General features: G+C 41.4%; 1 protein-coding gene across 1 annotated transcript; it reads left to right on the top strand.

The window, feature by feature from the left end:
• Positions 1-309: 309 nt before the first annotated feature.
• Positions 310-17,424, top strand: LOC121579545 (spermine synthase-like). Its single transcript, XM_041894231.2, has 11 exons — positions 310-548; positions 1,906-2,026; positions 10,884-10,971; positions 11,219-11,283; positions 11,445-11,620; positions 12,565-12,719; positions 12,904-12,993; positions 13,136-13,250; positions 13,481-13,560; positions 15,461-15,576; positions 15,703-17,424. The coding sequence occupies exons 1-11, from the start codon at positions 503-505 to the stop codon at positions 15,731-15,733; spliced, it is 1,083 nt and encodes a 360-aa protein (XP_041750165.1). The 5' UTR covers positions 310-502; the 3' UTR covers positions 15,734-17,424.
• Positions 17,425-25,472: the final 8,048 nt, after the last annotated feature.

The raw sequence follows: 25,472 nt of genomic DNA on the forward strand, positions 1-25,472 counted from the left end.
TGTCACCAGGAAGGCCAAAACTCCATCCCACCAAAGCAGGCTGACATTTCAGGTGGTCTTTTCAAACAGATCTTACACTAAAAGGAAATTATCATAATTTTCACAATTTTACAGTATTATTCCAACCTCATAGTGTGGAAATATACAAAACATGAAGATCACGTTTTTGACTGCACTGGGCCTTTAATCTCAAGAAATATAAGAACATTAGTTTGGGAACAGGTCTCTCTCTGCCCAACTCGCAGGAAGCCTACTGTAGGCCTAGTCTGAACTGTAGTCAAGTGTAAGCACGAGGTAGACTAGCCACAGCGTCATCGGACCATCCCCCCTGCGTGTCCACAAACAGACCAGTCTGCATTCTAGCGAACCCTCTCACTCAAGCAGCAGCAGAGGCACAGGCAGTACGATCAAGGCCCCACGGTTCCTCCTTCAGTATCCACAGACAAACTCCGTTTTCACACCAGCTGCCTACTCCAGGCATGGCTGACGGCTGTACCCAGTCATGGCACTGCGACATTACACCCTCGACTTCAACCTCTCAGCGCCAGGTAAATTGCACACACGGGCATTCGCTAGATTACGAACGGTTTCAGCAGAATAATACGAAATGCTCTGAGACCAGGTTGCACTACAGGACATGGGCGGTTATATTTTCCCTTTGCGCGTCTAGCTAACTACTGTACGTTAGCTAGCTAATCGTTGTCAATACGCGTAGTCTGTCCAATATACTTGCATAAAAATAATATAGATAGCTAGCTATGCACGATTAGTGGGGGGTTTTCTCGGAGGACATAACTCGTTAATACTGAGTAAGAATTGATCTAACTAAATGGCATCCGCTATCTTAATAGCTAGGTAGCATAATTCCAAGTCACTGGTTGCCAGCAGATTGATATATGACCTTTCGTGCAGTTGCTAGGTAGCTAGCTAGCTAGATTAGCAAAGCCATGTGTCTGCTGCTGCGCCTGTCTGCGTGACTGGACAGACAGTCAAACTGCGAGTAGCTAGCTAGCTAAACAATGGTGACCATGCTTATTGGTGAGGCTAGCCATCAATAAATCATAAGGTCCCAGTGGCCAATAATGGGTTTGAAATCCATAGCCACTCAATGTAAAAAGGCTTGCAAGATGAATTTCCTAGTTAAATTAGGCTCCTGCCATAATTTTGTATTAATTTCAGCCAACTGTCTGGTCTGCCTGTTATGGTGCACACTCAATCAAGAAAAGAACATACCGTCGCTAGCTAGTTATCTAGATTATTAATCGTAATTTTCTCCTACAATTATAGGTGGTTGTTACAAGGTACAGTACCGGTGTGTGCAGTAAGATAAATCCATTCTCCTTTACCTAGCAAGATATCACCTACTTAAACCTGCACAGGGACTGCAGTCATTTGCCCTCTCAAACATACCTGATAAATTGGGGGTGGAAGAGGCTCCCAGGGCTAATCCCCTACCTAGCAGGCCTATTTACACTAGGAGCTGTGAAACACAGAGATGTCTGAGCTATAGCCTACTTCTCCCGCCCATTTCATTTATCGATCAGACTGGGCAGAAATTAATCTGGGACTGCCCTCAGGGAGAATGGGCCATTATTGGTGATTCTGTCTGGAAGAGGAATTTAATGAGGGGGTTGTGTTTTGGTCATAACTGTGTTACTACTGTTATTTTACTGCTGCTCTTTAATTATTTGTTATTTTTATTTTTCTCTTTTTCTTATCAATTTTTTACTTAACACTTATTTTTCTTAAAATTGCATTGTTGGTTAAGGGATTGTAAGTAAGCATTTCACTGTAAGGTCTACACCTGTTGTATTCGGCGCATGTGACAAATACAATTTAAAATTAAAATTAAAAAATTGATTTGATTTGTTCTCACCATATATGCCCCTCCCCTTTTCTGTTTAGCTGACTGTCCTTCAACTGTGCATGGGCTGCAGTCTATATTTCAAGAGCAGGAAATGACAGAAACTGTCCATGACACGGAGGGACATGGATACCTTGCTACCTTCATTGGCAAGAATGGCAGGTAGGCACCAGTTCCATCAACACTGTCATCATTATTTATGTCACAATCAATATATTTTGTAGAATAAATAGAATTACATCTAGTATATATTTTTTTGCTTTTCAAAAAGCCAAAGTGCTACAATAAAAATAATAAGAACACATAATAAAGCACAGGAGACAGTCAATAATGGGGATGTATCCAAACTATTGATAGATAACAAGCTACCATACTATGCTTTGCACAGGGTTTTTTGAGTTGAAGATTATATGGTCATGGTTGCAATCTTCAAAGATAAAATGTAGGGCAGGGTGCCATAGGGCAGGGTGCCATAGGGCAGGGTGCCACATTTTCACCCCTCCGTAGGGCAGGGTGCCACTAGTTCAAGGTGATGTATGGGCAATTCCATGGTAACAGAGTGAAAATGTGAGTCTCTATGTCACTTTAAAATGTATGCCAAACAAAAACATTGATTGCAAATTTTAACACACCATATACCTACAGTGGGGAGAACAAGTATTTGATACACTGCCGATTTTGCAGGTTTTCCTACTTAAAAAGCATGTAGAGGTCTGTAATTTTTATCATAGGTACACTATAACTGTGAGAGATGGAATCTAAAAATCCAGAAAATCACATTGTATGATTTTAAAGTAATTAATTAGCATTTTATTGCATGACATAAGTATTTCATACATCAGAAAAGCAGAACTTAATATTTGGTATAGAAACCTTTGTTTGCAATTACAGAGATCATACGTTTCCTGTAGGTCTTGACCAGGTTTGCACACACTGCAGCAGGGATTTTGGCCCACTCCTCCATACAGATCCTTCAGGTTTCGGGGCTGTCGCTGGGCAATACGGATTTTCAGCTCCCTCCAAAGATGTTCTATTGGATTCAGGTCTGGAGACTGGCTAGGCCACTCCAGGACCTTGAGATGCTTCTTACGGAGCCACTCCTTAGTTGCCCTGGCTGTGTGTTTCGGGTCGTTGTCATGCTGGAAGACCCAGCCACGACCCATCTTCAATGCTCTTACTGAGGGAAGGAGGTTGTTGGCCAAGATCTCGCGATACATGGCCCCATCCATCCTCCCCTCAATACGGTGCAGTCGTCCTGTCCCCTTTGCAGAAAAGCATCCCCAAAGAATGATGTTTCCACCTCCATGCTTCACGGTTGGGATGGTGTTCTTGGGGTTGTACTCATCCTCCTTCTTCCTCCAAACACGGCGAGTGGAGTTTAGACCAAAAAGCTCTATTTTTGTCTCATCAGACCACATGACCTTCTCCCATCCCTCCTCTGGATCATCCAGATGGTCATTGGAAAACTTCAGACGGGCCTGGACATGCGCTGGCTTGAGCAGGGGGACCTTGCGTGCGCTGCAGGATTTAAATCCATGACGGCGTAGTGTGTTACTAATGGTTTTCTTTGAGACTGTGGTCCCAGCTCTCTTCAGGTCATTGACCAGGTCCTGCCGTGTAGTTCTGGGCTGATCCCTCACCTTCCTCATGATCATTGATGCCCCACGAGGTGAGATCTTGCATGGAGCCCCAGACCGAGGGTGATTGACCGTCATCTTGAACTTCTTCCATTTTCTAATAATTGCGCCACCAGTTGTTGCCTTCTCACCAAGCTGCTTGCCTATTGTCCTGTAGCCCATCCCAGCCTTGTGCAGGTCTACAATTTTATCCCTGATGTCCTTACACAGCTCTCTGGTCTTGGCTTGAATCTGTTTGATTGAGTGTGTGGACAGGTGTCTTTTATACAGGTAACGAGTTCAAACAGGTGCAGTTAATACAGGTAATGAGTGGAGAACAGGAGGGCTTCTTAAAGAAAAACGAACAGGTCTGTGAGAGCCGGAATTCTTACTGGTTGGTAGGTGATCAAATACTTATGTCATGCAATAAAATGCAAAATTAAGTACTTAAAAATCATACAATGTGATTTTCTGGATTTTTGTTTTAGATTCCGTCTCTCACAGTTGAAGTGTACCTATGATAAAAATTACAGACCTCTACATGCTTTGTAAGTAGGAAAACCTGCAAAATCGGCAGTGTATCAAAAACTTGTTCTCCCCACTGTATGTATATACAGAAGTCTACTTTTAACAATTGCCACAGAAAATGTTACTAAAACACATTTCCTTGAGGAACAGTGCAGATCCTAAGTTTGGTAACAGAATGACAGTAAAATCTCCCTCAGTTTATGTGACTACGTTTTCAAAAAACTTGGTTAAATATCTACTCTGAATTAAGATTCAAAGATGTCTGCAGAAAGAATGGGATGTCAGCTATGACATGACATCTTGAGTTTGAAAAAAATCTATTTAGGTTATTTTGAACTACAGTAAGTGAAGTGGATCAACACCCAGCAACAGAATGATGGTAACAGGATTACATCATGGGTCCTGGATCTGTACTCTACAGAAATGCCTAATTATGAATGTCATTCTCTTCATGAAAGGTACACAAAGGTAGAACATTTTAATATGCTCCTTTGTATGTTTGGGTATTATTTAACACACTGGCTATTATTCTAATGAGCTCTGCCCCCAAACAAGACCACATTTGGTTGGTCCAGACCGGACCAAATCTGTACCAATCATAGACATCTATGTTTAATAAGTTTGGACAGATCAGTACAGCAGCGCACAGTATTGTACAACAAATTCACATTGAAACTGCAATATTGACATTTGCAATATCCAAATCGCAAGAGATGGAAACGCCACTCAGCCGTGTGTAATATCCGTTTTTATAGTTTACTCTGTTTGTCATGTCTCCCTCTCCTCTTGTGGCTGCTTATATTCACCATAAGTTTGCATGCTGTTCTGTTAGGTCAAATGCAGTCAACAGATTGATCCAAACTAGAACGATGTTGCTTTCCACTGCTTCCTAATATAAATAATTATTATATTTCTATAACCACATTTCCATCCAACCTTTTTACGCAAGTAAAGTACATGTTGGATAAAAAATGTCACGACAGGCCTGATGGAAACAACAGCAAATTTGTCGGTAAACTTTCCAAATGTAGACTAAACCAAATACACTAGACAAGGTAGGTTCTTTTTGTGTCTGAAATTAATTATGTGAGAAATGGAGGTGGAAGCACCTTTATGCGCAAATATTGATTATAATAACCATCATATTGAAGTAAACTTGGATTCACGCAAAAATATGTTGTGTGGTCCAACCACTACGACTCGGGAAAGCATGCAGTTTATTAGACTACAGATTAAATAAGTTATGATGAACTTCACAGGGTGGTGAAAGTGCACGGTGATGAGCTTTACGCTCTTTTCCAATAAATATTGAGGGTCTTATTTTGGTGACATGATGATCGATGCTTGGCTGCCGTGTGACAAATATAAATAATCGTGCTATTTTGTCCATAATAGTCTCATGTAGGTAGCCAACCCGCACTGTATCTGTGAGCTGTTGACTAGAGTGCACATGCCAAGACCAGAGTGGGCACCGTCACCCCCTTTTGCCCTCAGAACAGCCTCAATTTGTCAGGGCATGGACTCTACAAGGTTTTGAAAGCGTTCCACAGGGATGCTGGGCCATGTTGTCTCCAATGCTTTTCACAATTGTGTGAAGTTGGCTGGATGTCCTTTGGGTGGTGGACCATTCTTGATAACCCAGCAGCGTTGCAGTTCTTGACCCAAACCGCTGCGCCTGGCACCTATTAACATACCTGTTCAAATGCACTTAATTCTGTTGTCTTGCCCATTCACCCTCTGAATGGAAAACATGCACAATCCATGTCTCAAGGCTTAAAAATATTTGTTTAACCTGTCTCCTCCCCTTTATCTACACTGATTGATGTGGATTTAACAAGTGACACCAATAAGGGATAAGAGCTTTTACCTAGATTCACCTGGTCATTCTGTGTCATGGAAAGAGCAGGTGTTCTTCATGTATATCGCAATTCGATTTTTTGCCCATATCATGCAGCCATAAGTTCTGTACAGTAGAGCACAGTAAAGAAAAGTAGAATATAGTTAACTACAGTCCAGTTGAGTATATTACATTATACTGTACTCTACACGTGCTCTACTGTACTGAACTCTACTCCAGTGGTTTTCAACCGGTGTGCTGTGGCATACTCATGTGCCCTGAGGAACTCTCAGGTGTGCTGCAAAACTTTTCCTAATCTTGATAACATTTTTTGAACACACTTATAAACGTGACCTGTGGAATGCACATGCATTTTTGACTTGGGAGCACCAATGCCACTCAAATAATACATTGAATAGCACATGGTTACATCTATCTTTGTTTCAAGTCCGGTGTGCTGTTGTATAATTTGGGGGCACGCATCACGAACAAAGTCATCTTCTGCTTGGACAGCGCCATCTTTGCCACTGACTTAGTCTGGTTTAATTCCAGTTTGTCTAAAAATTAATAATTGATATGTTGGATTCACGTCTCCATCTCATCCAAAAATCTAAGTTAAAGAAAAGGACTAAATCAAATCAAACTTTAAATGCACTTTAAAGGTGCAATATGCAGAAATAGTTCGCCTACTTTCAGTTTGTGTGACAAAACAAGCATTCGTTGGGTAGGGAATCATTGTACCATCTAAACCGCTGTGAAATATATTTTCCATAGCCAAAAATATTGTATTTTCAGCTGCTTCAAGCTGGTGTACAAAACTGAAAGTAAAAGACGCAAAAACTAAACTTAAGAATGGGAAGCATAGAAATAGAACAGATCTGCTGCTTCTTAGACTTGCTTTCAATGAGAGTGACAGATCTATAACTCTAATTTGGTCGGGTCACCCCAAAAGTTACATATTGAGTCCTATTCTTTAACTTAATAAAAATTTAAGAATAGGATTAAGCCAGTAGCTCAGATGAAACTATCGAAGTATAACATATCCTTTAAATGTTGCTATTTGGTTGTGTTTGTCAACCAAACAGAATTAAACAATACTTTTGTTATACAGTAAGGCGGAGATAAGTTGCAGAGACTGAGACACACATGCCTAGCCCGCAGCAGTGGATGCATCAATTCATACTATAAGCGTAGTGGGCCTAATGACAATTGTCGAATGTCATTACACTATTAGGTTCTTTTCTAACTGATTTCTCTTTCCATTCATTAAATTGCGGGTGCACTGTTGGGATGCTGGAATTATTTTGTGAGTGGACAAACGTGCACGGGTAGCCAACAGGAGCGGCGCTTGGAGTGATTGTTTGACAGTCAGACAAACGCCATGACTGGTTGTGTTTATGCCCCATTTTAAAGTTAATACATGATAGAAGTTAAATGACAAACCTTTACTAGGCCCACAGAGATCATACTAAATAGGGGTTGAATAGGGGTTCCTTATGTACATCTATGACCCATTGTTCATGCGGTGGGCGTACATATATAGGAGGACGTGAAATGTACTTTCACCCCTGAATGTAACAGTATTTATTCAACCCTTAACATGAGTAACGCATCCATGGCCACATTTTGAGGTTAGTTTACTGTAACTATACATGTCTTCTTATGCAATCATAGAAAGCGTGCATGTTCAAGATAGCATGCGAAGGTCGCAGGTCTGTGGAGAGCGTCACAATTGCTGTAATATTGGGAATTCAACAAACTTCTGGCTGTCTTTTTGAATGGGTGAGTAAAGGTTGAAATCTCGTTTATCAATTTCTCAACCAAATATTACCCAAATTTCCGTATTGAAATGACGTGGTGTGCCCGATTTGGTAACAGTGACGTGTTTTAATTACTTAATTATTCATAAATAAAATTATCAGAAAAAACACTAACTAATTGGTAGGTCTACCTTTTACTTGTTACTTTTGTGAACTTCTAATAAAAAGCATGAGATGGCACACACCCAAAGAAATGATTTTGTGTAGAGGTGCTAACAGCGAATAAACTGTAAGCTATAAAAATAGTTGCCCACTCTATATATATATATATATATATATATATATATATATATATATATGAACTCCCAGTAATTTATTGGGTAAAACACCAGCGTTTCAGCATCACTGTGCCTTCTTTATTGTCTGAAGAAGGCACAGTGATGCTGAAACGTTGGTGCTTTACCCAATAAATTACTGGGAGTTTATACAGTGAGGGGGAAAAAGTATTTGATCCCCTGCTGATTTTGTACGTTTGCCCACTGACAAAGACATGATCAGTCTATAATTTTAATGGTAGGTTTATTTGAACAGTGAGAGACAGAATAACAACAACAAAAATCTAGAAAAACGCATGTCAAAAATGTTATAAATTGATTTGCATTTTAATGAGGGAAATAAGTATTTGACCCCTCTGCAAAACATGACTTAGTACTTGGTGGCAAAACCCTTGTTGGCAATCACAGAGGTCAGACGTTTCTTGTAGTTGGCCACCAGGTTTGCACACATCTCAGGAGGGGTTTTGTCCCACTCCTCTTTGCAGATCTTCTCCAAGTCATTAAGGTTTCGAGGCTGACGTTTGGCAACTCGAACCTTCAGCTCCCTCCACAGATTTTCTATGGGTTAAGGTCTGGAGACTGGCTAGGCCACTCCAGGACCTTAATGTGCTTCTTCTTGAGCCACTCGTTTGTTGCCTTGGGCGTGTGTTTTGGGTCATTGTCATGCTGGAATACCCATCCACGACCCATTTTCAATGCCCTGGCTGAGGGAAGGAGGTTCTCACCCAAGATTTGACGGTACATGGCCCCGTCCATCGTCCCTTTGATGCGGTGAAGTTGTCCTGTCCCCTTAGCAGAAAAACACCCCCATGTTTCCACCTCCATGTTTGACGGTGGGGATGGTGTTCTTGGGGTCATAGGCAGCATTCCTCCTCCTCCAAACACGGCGAGTTGAGTTGATGCCAAAGAGCTCGATTTTGGTCTCATCTGACCACAACACTTTCACCCAGTTCTCCTCTGAATCATTCAGATGTTCATTGGCAAACTTCAGACGGGCCTGTATATGTATATGTGCTGCAGGATTTCAGTCCTTCACGGCGTAGTGTGTTACCAATTGTTTTCTTGGTGACTATGGTCCAAGCTGCCTTGAGATTATTGACAAGATCCTCCCGTGTAGTTCTGGGCTGATTCCTCACTGTTCTCATGATCATTGCAACTCCACGAGGTGAGATCTTGCATGGAGCCCCAGGCCGAAGGCGATTGACAGTTAGTTTGTGTTTCTTCCATTTGCAAATAATCACACCAACTGTTGTCACCTTCTCACCAAGCTGCTTGGCGATGGTCTTGTAGCCCATACCAGCCTTGTGTAGGTCTACAATCATGTCCCTGACATCCTTGGAGAGCTCTTTGGTCTTGGCCATGGTGGAGAGTTTAGAATCTGATTGATTGCTTCTGTGGACAGGTGTCTTTTATACAGGTAACAAACTGAGATTAGGAGCACTCCCTTTAAGAGTGTGCTCCTAATCTCAGCTTGTTACCTGTATAAAAGACACCTGGGAGCCAGAAATCTTTCTGATTGAGAGGAGGTCAAATACTTATTTCCCTCATTTAAAATGCAAATCAATTTATAACATTTTTGACATGCGTTTTTCTGGATTTCTTTGTTGTTATTCTGTCTCTCACTGTTCAAATAAACCTACCATTAAAAATATAGACAGATCATTTCTTTGTCAGTGGGCAAACGTACAAAATCAGCACTCACTGTATATAGCGTGCGACTCTCTATTTGTTTTTAACTTCTGTGAACTTCCTCATGAGGGAGAGATTATAAAATATAAAGATGTTGGTAACAGAATGACAATACACTAGGCAATATTTCTTAAACTTACAGAAAGCAAATAATTTCTGCAAAACTAAATATAAATGTTGATATTAGATGGCAGGGGACTTTACTTCAACGTTATTGTGTTTTTAATGTATTTCTAATACCTCTTTAGAACTTTTTCTAGTAGATGTTTTCTACGACCCCTTTTCCATCTGTGTGACCAGAAATCAACGCCTTTGCTTATTCCTTATTTTTAAGATGGAAAATGGTTGGAAAACGTATCAATGCCGTCATTTCCCAAAAATAAACTCTTACCTTTCACTTGACACCAAATGTGATATGCTCTTATAAACTTCACATGTTGGTGCTCATGGGTCCTTTTACATGTAAATGACTGTATCTGAACTGTATTGATAGATGTCATCTTAGATCAGCACAATCAAGGTTTATGCAAAATAGATGTAGGCGTAACAGAAGTTCCAAACACTAGTTAGCTCAACAGTGTAATATTTCCTCAGCAAATACTCTAACGTCAGATATCTGTCAAGGTTAGTTTGGAATAAAAGGAATGCTATACAGGCTGCACAAAAATGTTGTTCTAATTGAGAAATATTTAATGTGTGTGAGGAATTTGTAAAATCCCAGTTATTTTTACCAATACCCAGACTGTCCAATGGAAACACCAGGTGTGTTCCAGTGGTCAGACACCCTTTAGGAAGACCATTGATTGGCCAGTTAAGTGTATCATTGGTACAACAATGGCTTGTGTTCAGTTGAACGCATAGCCCTTTAGTGGCTTTGTGTATCGGATCTAAGGGGTTTGGTGCTTCCTGTTTTGTGTGGTGAGTGGTAAACACAGCTGGTGAGGCATTGTGTGGGCCTAAGCCTGCATGAATATGGCTGCCCGCAGCAACACAACACATCATTTTGGATTTAAAAAAATGCTCAACCTTCAGCTGCCCCTGGATCTCCACTGTGCTTTCAGAAATGTTAGGTCAATAATAGGTCACAACCTGTATTATGCCACAGCTGTAGCCTATAGGATATCTGCTACTTATGAGCTCTAGGTTTAAGGAGAGAGAAGTGAGTGAGAGGTTATAGCCTAGAATCAATGCTGTTCTCCCCACACTTTAACTCTGTTTGTCTGTCTCTCTGTTTGTTTGTCTGTCTCTTTTCAGGTTGGTTATTCTGCGTGTGCACTCCCATGGTCTGGTTACCGTTGATCTGCAGTGTTGTGAAGGAGATAACATTGCACAAGTAGATAACGTAGGTGATGAAATAAATAATTGTCTTTGCACTGGACCTGCTTATATCCATACACAATAACGCAAATATTACAAATATATACTATTTAACAGACCTTCTGAATACCCTGAGTAGGACACCTTTCCATGAGTTCAATACTGCAACACGTGGCCATAGGCCTTTGGACTATTTGACATTTAGGATATTTTGCTTAATGTAACGTTAGGATATGCAAAATAATAAATACGATTTTTCTGTTTTCTCTCAGCTTTTGAATGCACTGGAAAAGAAGCTGAAAAGTCTCCTACATGGAAACATTAGGAGGGTCAAGAGGTAAGCCTCGAGTGGTGGATGATCATACTGTAGTGGCCTTGTTGTGTGATGACTGGAGAGGTACACAAGCTGTAGTGTGAAATTATTACCCTGTAACCATCTGTCAATGTCTCCATGATGCCATCATGAACATGATTTCTACCATTCCCCCCCTTCCCCAGGCTCCCAGCTCTGACACGAGGTGCAGCTGTTGATCGATACTGGCCCACAGCCGACGGCAGACTGGTGGAGTATGACATAGATCGGGTTGTATACGATGAGGACTCTGCATACCAGAATATAAAGATCTTGCACTCACAGCAGTTTGGCAATATCCTGATCCTCAATGGGGATGTTAGTAAGTAAAATATAACATTCCTACCAGAGTATGAGCACTTCTTACGGTCATCTTTTCATGTTTATTAAAATACCTTTCATTCAAATCATATGGTTTGATTTCAATACTTTAAAACCAAATGGTAGGTCCAGGTAGTCACAAAAATAGATGGGTGTTGGTTTTTAATGAATGGAGCAAATTTGGAGCGGCAGTTTTTTTTCCTGTGAGCTTGGAGCGGTTTTTACCAGAGCGGTTGGAAAGGATTTCCGACCACTCAACTCTGTACTCTGATTCCTACAGGCCTTGATTTAAAGGGATAGTTCACCCAAATTACAAAATTACATATTGGTTTCCTTACTCTGTAAGCTGTCTATGGATAAGGTATGACACCAATCCATGCTTTGGTTTAGTTTCCCTGGCACTGTTTCCAAATGCTATCGTTTTAGCATTTACGGCACAAATCCCATTTAAGTCATGGTACCGATATTAGCGTTTTTTGCACATGTTCTAATCATCTGTACGTGATTTTGTTGCGCTTCACAATATATTTTACATACTTTCGGATGATTTGGACATGATGTGCGAGAATTGCATGACTTAAATGGGATTTGTGCCACACATGCTAAAACATTAGCATTTGAAAACCGTGGCAGGAAAATCAAAACCAGGGCATGGATTGCTGTCATACCTTGTCCATAGACTGCATACAAGGTAAGGAAACCTATGTGTAATTTGTGTGAATTTTTGATACAATTGTTATGAATTATTCCATCACTTACTGCTCATGTATATCATTGTAATTATGTTATTTACTGTTATTGAGGTCACTATTGTAGTTTTTCGTGATTGAAATCTGAATCTAATAAGATTAACATTTGACTGGGTTTCAGTAATGGCATATCTGATGATATTGTAATGTAATTATATGGCATATCTGATGATATTGTAATGTGATCATATGGCAGATCTGGCAGAGAGTGACCTACCCTACACCCAGGCCATCATGGGCAGAGGGAAAGAGAACTATACAGGAAAGGAGGTGCTAATCTTAGGAGGCGGTGATGGAGGTATCCTCGCTGAGGCCGTCAAACTCAAGCCAGAGATGATCACCATGGTGGAGATATCCTTTCAGGACGCTGCTTTTCACGTCTTTCTGTGCCCAGTTAACAGATTGCTTCAGGGATTTGCACCAAAAATATTTTAACACTAACCTTGGATAATTTTTCTAGACGTAACCCGGTAGGACTATCTGGTCTGTGATCTATCCATGTGCCTGGTTTGTAATGCCTTGACAAAGTGTCTACATCGACCAAATGGTGATTGATGGGTGTAGGACGCACATGAGGAAGGCTTGTGGAAGTGTTCTGGACAAACTGAAGGGAGACTGTTACCAGGTGAGGATTACAGTGCTGTCCATTGCACTTTTCCTTAGTAGAGATGGAACATTTGTAATTTGCCCACTACTCTTGAAAGAGTTGCACCGCTCTGTATTGTCTTGTATGTTACTACAAGGGGTTACCATGACTGTATTTCCAGGTGTTGGTAGAGGACTGTGTTCCGGTTCTGAAAAAGTATGTTGAGGAAGGGAAGACGTTTGATTACGTCATCAATGACCTCACAGCAGTTCCTATCTCCACAGCGCCAGAGGAGGGTGAGTGACAGATGCTCTCATGGGGTCCTCTTGGACATTCATTTCTAACTGTACAATGATGAATACCGGTATGGCTCATGTAAAGAGGCACTGCATTGTACCTCATTGCAAAGAATTGATCTGATTTAAGATGTGGACAGTGTAATGTTAGCCTGTTTCTTGGATAGGAGGAAAGACGCTTATATGAATCGCTCACATAACTGATTGACAGATGGTTTACTCTGTCTCAGACTCTACATGGGAGTTCCTACAGCTTATCTTGGATCTCTCAATCAAAGTACTGCGTCCTACTGGGAAGTACTTCACACAGGTAAGACGGCCTTTCCCATATTAGCTGAATGTTTCATAAAGTCACTCTACCACTGTGTGGAATGCACCTCTTACTCCTCCTGGTGTTATGAAATTGATATTACTATCCCTACACATGATCGACTTATGATGTCTGTCTCTTGGGTCTTTGTTGTTCATGAGAGACAAGTTTATCCTAGTGTGACGTTTTTAATGACACATACAGTTGAAGTCGGAAGTTTACATACACTTAGGTTGGAGTCATTAAAACTCTTTTTTTTCAACCACTCCACAAATTTCTTGTTAACAAACTATAGTTTTGGCAAGTCGGTTAGGACATCTACTTTGTGCATGACACAAGTCATCTTTCCAACAATTGTTTACAGACAGATTATTTCACTTATAATTCATTGTATCACAATTCCAGTGGGTCAGAAGTTTGCATATACTAAGTTGACTGTGCCTTTTAAACAACTTGGAAAATTCCAGAAAATGATGTCATGGCTTTAGAAGCTTCTGATAGGCTAATTTACATCATTTGAGTCAATTGGAGGTGTACTTGTGGATGTATTTCAAGGCCTACCTTCAAACTCAGTGTCTCTTTGCTTGACATCATGGGAAAATCAAAAGAAATCAGCCAAGACCTCAAAAAGAACATTGTAGACCTCCACAAGTCTGGTTCATCCTTGGGAGCAATTTCCAAACGCCTGAAGGTACCACTTTCATCTGTACAAACAATAGTACGCAAGTATAAACACCATGGGACCATGCAGCCGTCATACCGCTCAGGAAGTAGATGCGTTCTGTCTCCTAGAGATGAATGTACTTTGGTGCGAAAAGTTCAAATCAATCCCAGAACAACAGCAAAGGACCTTGTGAAGATGCTGGAGGAAACGGGTACAAAAGTATCTATATCCACAGTAAAACGAGTCCTATATCGACATAACCTGAAAGGCCGCTCAGCAAGGAAGAAGCCACTGCTCCAAAACCACCATAACAAAACCAGACTACGGTTTGCAACTGCACATGGGGACAAAGATCGCACTTTCTGGAGAAATGTCCTCTGGTCTGGTGAAACAAAAATAGAACTGTTTGGCCATAATGACCATCGTTATGTTTGGAGGAAAAAGGGTGAGCTTGCAAGCCGAAGAACACCTTCCCAACCGTGAAGCACGGGGGTGGCAGCATCATGCTGTGGGGGTGCTTTGCTGCAGGAGGGACTGGTGCACTTCACGAAATAGATGGCATCATGAGGAAGGAAAATTATGTGGATATATTGAAGTAACATCTCAAGACATCAGTCAGGAAGTTAAAGCTTGGTCGCAAATAGGTCTTCCAAATGGACAATGACCCCAAGCATACTTCCAAAGTTGTGGCACAATGGCTTATGGACAACAAAGTCAAGGTATTGGAGTGGCCATCACAAAGCCCTGACCTCAATCCTATAGAACATTTGTGGGTAGAACTGAAAAAGCGTGTGCGAGCAAGGAGGCCTACAAACCTGACAGTTACACCAGCTCTGTCAGGAGGAATGGGCCAAAATTTACCCAACTTATTGTGGGAAGCTTGTGGAAGGCTACCCGACATGTTTGACCCAAGTTAAACAATTTAAAGGCAATGCTACCAAATAATAATTGAGTGTATGTAAAATTCTGACCCACTGGGAATGTGTTGAAAGAAATAAAAGCTGAAAGAAATAATTCTCTCTACTATTATTCTGACATTTCACATTAAAATAAAGTGGTGATCCTAACTGACCTAAGACAGGGAATTTTTAATATAATTAAATGTCAGGAATTGTGAAAAAACTGAGTTTTTAAATGTATTTGGCTATGGTGTATGTAAACATCTGACTTCAACTGTATATTTTGTTACATAATTGCTGTGTGGTCCATGTTTTAACCCAGAGTTGTGGTCCTCAGGGAAACTGTGCAAATCTGACTGAGGCACTGGCTCTTTATGAGGAGCAGCTGGGAAGGCTCTCGTGTCCTGTGAACTTTTCCAAAGAGGTGGTGTGTGTGCCCTCTTATATGGAACTGTATCCTTATAAAAAGTATTGCAGTTATCAGACACTTCTCCCATTTACAGCCAGACATAGTCAAACATTCATACAGAGACGTGTGGTTGTTGTTTGCATGCAATTCTCCTTAACGAGCTGACTCAGGTGGGTTTTCTACACCGTTTGGAAGAAGTAAAGAGCTCCCTCTCTCCTCTTCAAGCCCTGCCTGCCGGAATGTGAAAACTGCCCCCCCATGATCCGCCGTCGCACTGAGGGGAGATATGACCCCCCCCCCACACACACACACACACAATCTCTACTCACACTGTTTTTAAAAATTATTTCAAGTCCAACTCTCTTAAACCCTTTTTAGATGTTGGTTTTATCATTTTATGTCAACTTGCAAGAGATTGTATTTCTGTTAATTGGATATTTTGAGTTGGGCTGTTTTTGCGTTTGCCCTCCAGGGAGAGCTGTGGGACTGCTGCCACTGGATACATTGAAACCTACTGTAGAGGATGACTCAGCATTTCTATAGCTGGCCTCAGACCTGTCAGGGCTTTAGACTTCTCTGACTATAGCCTGGTCCCAGACCTGTCAGGGCTTTAGACTTCTCTGACTATAGCCTGGTCCCAGACCTGTCAGGGCTTTAGACTTCTCTGACTATAGCCTGGTCCCAGACCTGTCTGGGCTTTAGACTTCTCTGACTATAGCCTGGTCCCAGACCTGTCTGGGCTTTAGACTTCTCTGACTATAGCCTGGTCCCAGACCTGTCTGGGCTTTAGACTTCTCTGACTATAGCCTGGTCCCAGACCTGTCTGGGCTTTAGACTTCTCTGAATATAGCCTGGTCCCAGACCTGTCTGGGCTTTAGACTTCTCTGACTATAGCCTGGTCCCAGACCTGTCTGGGCTTTAGACTTCTCTGACTATAGCCTGGTCCCAGACCTGTCTGGGCTTTAGACTTCTCTGACTATAGCCTGGTCCCAGACCTGTCTGGGCTTTAGACTTCTCTGACTATAGCCTGGTCCCAGACCTGTCTGGGCTTTAGACTTCTCTGACTATAGCCTGGTCCCAGACCTGTCTGGGCTTTAGACTTCTCTGACTATAGCCTGGTCCCAGACCTGTCTGGGCTTTAGACTTCTCTGACTATAGCCTGGTCCCAGACCTGTCTGGGCTTTAGACTTCTCTGACTATGGACTTCTCTGACTAGTTGTCATGCCATACATGTTACATGTCTTATACATGTATGAAAGGGCAACAATCCTCACGAGGAGTTGCCTAAAGCTCATAGAGATCTGGGACCAGGCTAGTATTTAAACACTCTTTATGCACCTGCCCCTCTGGGTTACTTTTCAAATTTGGGTTATAAAAGCAGTACCAACATACAATAGCTTTTGGGTTCTGATTGTGTGATAGAATATGTGCTCATCATAGTTTCAACTGAATGTCTGTGTGTTTGATTGTTTTCCTCTTCTGTTGTAACTGTGGCTTGAGTGTGCTTAGATTGCTGGTGCTTTTCAAGATGTTGAAAAGGCAGTGTGACCCTGCCCATTGAGGCTGAAGTGTCCAAACGTGTTTTTAAAAGGGAAAAGGGTCCTCCTTTTGTGGCCGTTTCTTGCTTGTACTGCTTTATTTTTACATACTCAGTTTTATAATTCTGTTTGGTTCTATAATTCTGTTTGATGCATGTGCTGGAAAACGAAAGGTTTTTATTGAATGTAGCTTACCATATACACAGTGCACATTCATGCCTTTGATCAATATTGTGGTGCTTTGTTAAATTTATTTATTTGATATTATTTCACCAAATGCTGTTTTATCCCACTGGAAAAATAAATGTTGTTCAGCAGAGACTACCTGCTATTAAAACGAGTTGGAGAAGAAAATATTTGGTCTCTTTCTTTTGCAGGGAAATGTTTTATTCGCAATAGTGTATCGGATATATTAGCTAGCAATCCAAGATGTTAAAACTGACTGACAATTTGCGTCACAACTAAAAATCAAATAACCAATACAAAACTTTAACAGAAAGAGAACTCACTACTTTGAATACAGTTTTGCTTGCACTTCATTGGTATGGGGTGTACAAGTCCTTCATTTTACTATGACAGGTGGTAGTAATGCTGATTTGAATAAAAACATCCCCTTTTTTAATAAGACTTAGTAGTTTGAATACCCTGCTCCTGCATACTACGTGTGGTTCTAAAATCCACCCATGCTGTCTGCAGCCTGTGATGTAACGTGACATGTCCTTAGTTATTTTACCCAGGATGATGCTGATTGGATCAAGATCTTGATTTGCTTTAAGGTGTAGAGACTCCATTAAATGATCTCTTAACCACAGATATGATGTGCTCCTGAGGATATATTCCTCAATGTGCTGAAATGACATGTCCAACCTGGAGCAATGCTTCTATGTGGTGGGAGACATCTTTCTGGGAAGCTGCTGTATAAATCTAATAAGAATGCAATTTTAACCACACATAATACACCAACACACATTTATACCTACACTACTGGTCAAAAGTTTTAGAAGACCTACTCATTCAAGGGTTTTTCTTTATTTTTACTATTTTCTACATAGAATAATAGTGAAGAAATCACAACTATGAAATAATACATATGGAATCATGTAGTAACCAAAAAATTGTTAGACAAATCAAAATATATTTTATATTTGAGATTCTTCAAATAGCCACCCTTTGCCTTGATGACAGCTTTGCACACTTTTGGCATTCTCTCAACCAGCTTCATGAGGTAGTCACCTGGAATGTGTTTCAATTAACAGGTGTGCCTTCTTAAAAGTTAATTTGTGGAATTTCTTTCCTTCTTAATGTGTTTGAGCCAATCAGTTATGTTGTGACAAGGTAGGGGTGGTATACAGAAGATAGCCCTATTTGGTAAAAGACCAAGTCCATATTATGTCAAGAACAGCTCAAATAAGCAAAGAGAAACGACAGTCCATCATTACTTTAAAATATGAAGGTCAGTCAATACGGAACATTTCAAGAACTTTGAAAGTTTCTTCAAGTGCAGTCGCATAAACCATCAAGCGCTATGATGAAACTGGCTCTCATGAGGACCGCCACAGGAATGGAAGACCCAGAGTTACCTCTGCTGCAGAGGATAAGTTCATTAAAGTTACCATCCTCAGAAATTGCAGCCCAAATAAATGCTTCACAGAGTTAAAGTAACAGACACATCCCAACATCAACTGTTTTTTTGTTGTTGTTGTTTTTCACCTTTATTTAACCAGGTAAGCCAGTTGAGAACAAGTTCTCATTTACAACTGCGACCTGGCCAAGATAAAGCAAAGCAGTGTGATAAAACAACAACACAGAGTTACATATGGGGTAAAAAAAAAATACAACAGAAAATATAAATACAGTGTGTGCAAATGTAGCAAGTTATGGAGGTAAGGCAATAAATAGGCTATAGTGCAAAATAATTACAATTAGTATTAACACTGGAATGATATACAGTGAGGGAAAAAAGTATTTGATCCCCTGCTGATTTTGTACGTTTGCCCACTGACAAAGACATGATCAGTCTATAATTTTAATGGTAGGTTTATTTGAACAGTGAGAGACAGAATAACAACAACAAAAAATCCAGAAAAACACGTCAAACATTTTATACATTGATTTGCATTTTAATGAAAGAAATAAGTATTTGACCCCTCTGCAAAACATGACTTAGTACTTGGTGGCAAAACCCTTGTTGGCAATCACAGAGGTCAGACGTTTCTTGTAGTTGCCACCAGGTTTGCACACATCTCAGGAGGGATTTTGTCCCACTCCTCTTTGCAGATCTTCTCCAAGTCATTACGGTTTCGAGCCTGATGTTTGGCAACTCGAACCTTCAGCTCCCTCCACAGATTTTCTATGGGATTAAGGTCTGGATACTGGCTAGGCCACTCCAGGACCTTAATGTGCTTCTTCTTGAGCCACTCCTTTGTTGCCTTGGCCGTGTGTTTTGGGTCATTGTCATGCTGGAATACCCATCCACGACCCATTTTCAATGCCCTGGCTGAGAGAAGGAGGTTCTCACCCAAGATTTGACGGTACATGGCGCCGTCCATCGTCCCTTTGATGCGGTGAAGCTGTCCTGTCCCCTTAGCAGAAAAACACCCCCAAAGCATAATGTTTCCACCTCCATGTTTGACGGTGGGGTTGGTGTTCTTGAGGTCATAGGCAGCATTCCTCCTCCTCCAAACACGGCGAGTTGAGTTGATGCCGAAGAGCTCCATTTTGGTCTCATCTGACCACAACACTTTCACCCAGTTCTCCTCTGAATCATTCAGATGTTCATTGGCAAACTTCAGACGGGCATGTATATGTGCTTTCTTGAGCAGGGGGACCTTGCGGGCGCTGCAGGATTTCAGTCCTTCACGGCGTAGTGTGTTACCAATTGTTTTCTTGGTGACTATGGTCCTAGCTGCCTTGAGATCATTGACAAGATCCTCCCGTGTAGTTCTGGGCTGATTCCACACCGTTCTCCTGATCATTGCAACTCCACGAGGTGAGATCTTGCATGGAGCACCAGGCCGAGGGAGATTGACAGGTCTTTTGTGTTTCTTCCATTTGCGAATAATCGCACCAACTGTTGTCACCTTCTCACCAAGCTGCTTGGCGATGGTCTTGTAGCCCATTCCAGCCTTGTGTAGGTCTACAATCTTGTCCCTGACATCCTTGGAGAGCTCTTTGGTCTTGGCCATGGTGGAGAGTTTGGAATCTGATTGATTGATTGCTTCTGTGGACAGGTGTCTTTTATACAGGTAACAAGCTGAGATTAGGAGCACTCCCTTTAAGAGTGTGCTCCTAATCTCAGCTCGTTACCTGTATAAAAGACACCTGGGAGCCAGAAATCTTTCTGATTGAGAGGGGGTCAAATACTTATTTCCCTCATTAAAATGCAAATCAATTTATCACATTTTTGACATGCATTTTTCTGGATTTTGTTGTTGTTATTCTGTCTCTCACTGTTCAAATAAACCTACCATTAAAATGATAGACTGATCATTTCTTTGTCAGTGGGCAAACGTACAAAATCAGCAGGGGATCAAATACTTTTTTCCCTCACTGTATGTGCAAGAGATTATGTGCAAATAGAGATACTGGGGTGCAAAAGAGCAAAATAAATAACAATATAGGGATGAGGTAGTTGGGTGGGCTAATTTCAGATGGGCTGTGTACAGGTGCAGTGATCGGTAAGGTGCTCTGACAACTGATGCTTAAAGTTAGTGAGGGAGATAAGTCTCCAGCTTCAGAGATTTTTGCAATTCGTTCCAGTCACTGGCAGCAGAGAACTGGAAGGAATGGCGGCCAAAGGAGGTGTTGGCTTTGGGGATGACCAGTGAGATATACCTGCTGGAGCGCAGACTACGGGTGGGTGCTGCTATGGTGACCAATGAGCTAAGATAAGGCGGGGATTTGCCTAGCAGTGATTTATAGATGGCCTGGAGCCAGTGGGTTTGACAACGAACATGTAGTGAGGACCAGCCAACAAGAGCGTACAGGTCACAGTGGTGGGTAGTGTATGGGGCTTTGGAGACAAAACGGATGGCACTGTGATAGACTACATCCAATTTGCTGAGTAGAGTGTTGGAGGCTATTTTGTAAATGACATTGCCGAAGTCAAGGATCGGTAGGATAGTCAGTTTTACGAGGGCATGTTTGGCAGCATGAGTGAAGGAGGCTTTGTTGCGAAATAGGAAGCCGATTCTAGATTTAACTTTGGATTGGAGATTCTTATTGTGAGTCTGGAAGGAGAGTTTACAGTCTAACCAGACACCTAGGTATTTGTAGTTGTCCACATACTCTAGGTCAGACCCGTCGAGAGTAGTGATTCTAGTCGGGTGGGCGGGTGCCAGCAGCGTTCGATTGAAGAGCATGCATTTAGTTTTACTAGTGTTTAAGAGCAGTTGGAGGCTACTGAAGGAGTGTTGTATGGCATTGAAGCTCGTTTGGAGGTTTGTTAACACAGTGTCCAATGAAGGGCCAGATGTATACAAAATGGTGTCGTCTGCGTAGAGGTGGATCTGAGAGTCACCAGCAGCAAGAGCGACATCATTGATATACACGGAGAAAAGAGTCGGCCCAAGAATTGAACCCTGTGGCACCCCCATAGAGACTGCCATAGGTCCAGACAACAGGCCCTCCGATTTGACACATTGAACTCTATCTGAGAAGTAGTTGGTGAACCAGGCGAGGCAGTCATTTGAGAAACCAAGGCTATTTAGTCTGCCAATAAGAATGCGGTGGTTGACAGAGTCGAAAGCCTTGGCCAGGTCGATGAAGACAGCTGCACAGTACTGTCTTATCGATCGCGGTTATAATATCGTTTAGGACCTTGAGCGTGGCTGAAGTGCACCCATGACCAGCTCGGAAACCGGATTGCATAGCGGAGAAGGTACGGTGGTATTCGAAATGGTCGGTGATCTGTTTGTTAACTTGGCTTTCAAATACTTTCGAAAGGCAGGGCAGGATGGATATAGGTCTGTAACAGTTTGGATCTAGAGTGTCACCCCTTTTGAAGAGGGGGATGACCGCGGCAGCTTTCCAATCTCTGGGGATCTCAGACGTTACGAAAGAGAGGTTGAACAGGCTAGTAATAGGGGTTGCGACAATTTCGGCAGCTAGTTTTAGAAAGAAAGGGTCCAGATTGTCTAGCCCAGATGATTTGTAGGGGTCCAGATTTTTCAGCTCTTTCAGAACATCAGCTGTCTGAATTTGTGTGAAGGAGAAGCGGGGGGAGCATGGGCAAGTTGCAGCGGAGGGTGCAGAGCTGGTGGCCGGGGTAGTGGTAGCCAGGTGGAAAGCATGGCCAGCCGTAGAAAAATGCTTGTTGAAATTCTCGATTATTGTAGATTTATCGGTGGTGATAGTGTTTCCTAGCCTCAGTGCAGTGGGCAGCTGGGAGGAAGTGCTCTTATTCTCCATGGACTTTACAGTGTCCCAAAACCTTTTGGAGTTAGTGCTACAGGATGCAAATGTTTGTTTGAAAAAGTTAGCCTTTGCTTTCCTGACTGCTTGTGTATATGTGTTCCTAACTTCCCTGAAAAGTTGCATATCGCGGGGGCTATTTGATGCTAATGCAGTACGCAACTGTTCAGAGGAGACTGCGTGAATCAGGCCTTCATGGTCGAAAATAGTAAAAATAAAGAAAAACCCTTGAATGAGTAGGTGTTATAAAACTTTTGACCGGTAGTGTATGTGTGAGTTGTCACAACTCCTTCCTCTTTGTCTCAACTGTATTTGCCCCACTGTTTGTTTTTTTGCCATAGAGTTAGTATATTGGTAAAGTAAACACTGGTAATACAGTATTTCTTTATTTGCTTGAGCAGGCTCTATCTTTCCACTGGATCAATCTTTTGTGGTTCTATGAATGAAGCATTTGACATTGTTCAATTTGTATTGGAGTTTGTGGTATCTGAGGAATGTATGACTTTGCTAATGGTTTCAAATGGTTTTAGAGGATGTTGACTCAGCTTAAAGGGAGCATCTGGGGAGTAGTTCTATAGGGGCACCTTAAAGCCGAGGAAGTCTGTTAGGTGGCCTCCTGGGATTGGTCTGTAGGGGAAAACACCCATATTATGTTACATAGGGCATAGGATATAAATACTTGGTTAAAACAAAGGAGGACAGAATAACATATTACAGATTGGGGTCCGGTTATTCTCCAGATATCGGCAGATATCTGTAAATTGACGCTGGAACCCTTTGATATAAATAAACCTTTATAATCAAAGTACAGTGTCAGCGGAATTCTTGTTCTCACAGCATCTCAGCATAGTTTTCTCGACACCACAAGTTCTTAGCATATTGTACTGTGTTTGCGTATTGTCTTGCTTGTGCGTAGAACCTGAATGGCCAATTCTCAGTTAACAATTTTAAGAGGACACCACTGGATAGGTCTGAACATGAGAAAATCATACATGTCCACTGTCTTTCACCATCATTAGCCCCTCTAACATGACCTCTCTGCCTGTGAATTTTCTCAGTCCAGCATGTATACATGGTTGGATATAGTACACATAAGCAGAGTATGCAGGATTGGGGAGTAAATTACATGTAATCTGATTACAAAAATCTAACAGTTACGTTACCAGCAAAAATATTGTAATCTGATTACTTCTTGGATTACTTTCTGTTCTCTCAATGACATTCAATTCAGCATTGAAAAAAGACGCTAGTTTAAGTTAATTACAATTGAGCAAGTCTGACCACAAGTCAGAGACCACTATGATGACACACCAAATGTGTTTAATGGATCCTTTTAGTCTTCTTCAAATGCCTCTTAAGGGGAAAGTCATCTAAAAGTAACAAAGTAATCAGATGATGTTACAGAGTTTGGGTAATCCAAAAATTACGTTACTGATAACAATTTGTGACAGGTGACTAGTAACTGTAATGGATTACATTTAGAAAGTAACCTACCCAACCAAGATAGATCACAGCCTGTCGTTTCAAATTTGAACAAATGAGTCATAGTGGGCAGAACAAGCAAGGAGGTGGGCAGAGCCAAGCAAGAGCTAGCGAGATCCTGAACGTTCTATCATATATTTGCATATTTCGGTTAGGGAATATCTACTCTGTGTGCAATAACTAAATTTGCATTTGCGCTCCTTCTAAACAATGCCATTTTTTGAAACTTTGTAAAAGGGTAAAGTCTACAAAACTTTGTCCACTGTGTTCGTAACTGATTTTAGTTTTGGGAACAGAAAACTGTATTGAGATCAAATGTTTAATCGTTGAGAAAATTAGCAGAATGTCGGCAAAAATCCATCTCTTTCCATCTTCTCCCACTACCATATTTGGTAGTGAGTGGAAACGCCAAGCGGATGCTTCACATTTATACATCCGGTGAAATATCTGCCTCATTGTTCTAGTTGTGGCATTACCAAGTATTTACTTCCGGATTTATGCAACATCACATAAAGCCGGAAATGTAAAACACCAATGGTAGCGTCTTATCATCTTAACTAATTTAAATATGTACTGCTTTAAAACCGTCATCACGTGCGCGAATACGCCTTGCTTTGGCTTTTGGTTTGCAAACCGAGCAGAAAGTACAACCAAAGGTTCTGGTAAACCATTCATCTGTGGCGGTGTGACAGGTTTAATGTCTATGGGTGTGACTATTAACTAGCAAGCTACTTACCAGCATGCTGGCAAAAGCCTTTCATTTTGTCTGGACAGACTGCACCAAAAATTACTATCATGTCACGCGTGTGCAGTGCACATTTCCACATTTCAAGTGAAGTGGGAGAACATTCGATATAGGTGGAAGCTAATCCTGAAGACATATGCTGTTTAATCATTGACAGTGGATCTTACAAGTGCTGACCATAATGTATCAGAGTTCGATGAGTGTGACACGAACGTTAAATAACGCAATTGTGGCTGTTTCGACTTGTGAAGGGTATATTTTCTATAACACACCTGATAGTCAATGTATGGTTTTTGTTCTTCCATCCCTAAGCACCCTTACATTGAGGTTTAGAACTGCCAACACACAACTGGCACGAAGGAATGTTGTATACAAAGGAGTTGCGGGGTGTATAGTATTTGCAATTTACCCCTGAAAATCATACTTTGCCATTCCATTGTGTGGGTTGTTGTCTTACAGCTTGTGTCATTATTATTATTATTTCACTTTACAACTCCTTTTGTCTTTCCACTATCATCAAGCTGTAATGATGTTTAATTTTCTAAAATGTCTGTCTGCACAGCTTCCCAGGCCACCACTGCAGCAGGAATGCTGTGATACAAAATCTGCTTTCCCAAGGCAAAGAAGGGGATATGCTGTGAAGCCTGTGAAGACAGACCCAACATACTGTAAATCATTTGTTATTCATTGAAAATCTGCATTAATGGAGCATTTCAGGCAAACAAAAATTCCAAATACTAACATAAAGTTTATTTTTATTTGT

The sequence above is a fragment of the Coregonus clupeaformis genome, chromosome 13 (assembly GCF_020615455.1).
Source record: "Coregonus clupeaformis isolate EN_2021a chromosome 13, ASM2061545v1, whole genome shotgun sequence".
NCBI lineage: Eukaryota > Metazoa > Chordata > Actinopteri > Salmoniformes > Salmonidae > Coregonus > Coregonus clupeaformis.

Bases quoted from the DNA above. Each gene is read 5' to 3' on its own strand.
- LOC121579545 (XM_041894231.2), top strand. From the start codon at position 503: ATGGCACTGCGACATTACACCCTCGACTTCAACCTCTCAGCGCCAG. The intron at 13,561-15,460 runs GTAAGACGGCCT...TGTGGTCCTCAG, and splicing joins CTGGGAAGTACTTCACACAG to GGAAACTGTGCAAATCTGAC. The intron at 15,577-15,702 runs GTATCCTTATAA...GAGCTGACTCAG, and splicing joins GTGCCCTCTTATATGGAACT to GTGGGTTTTCTACACCGTTT.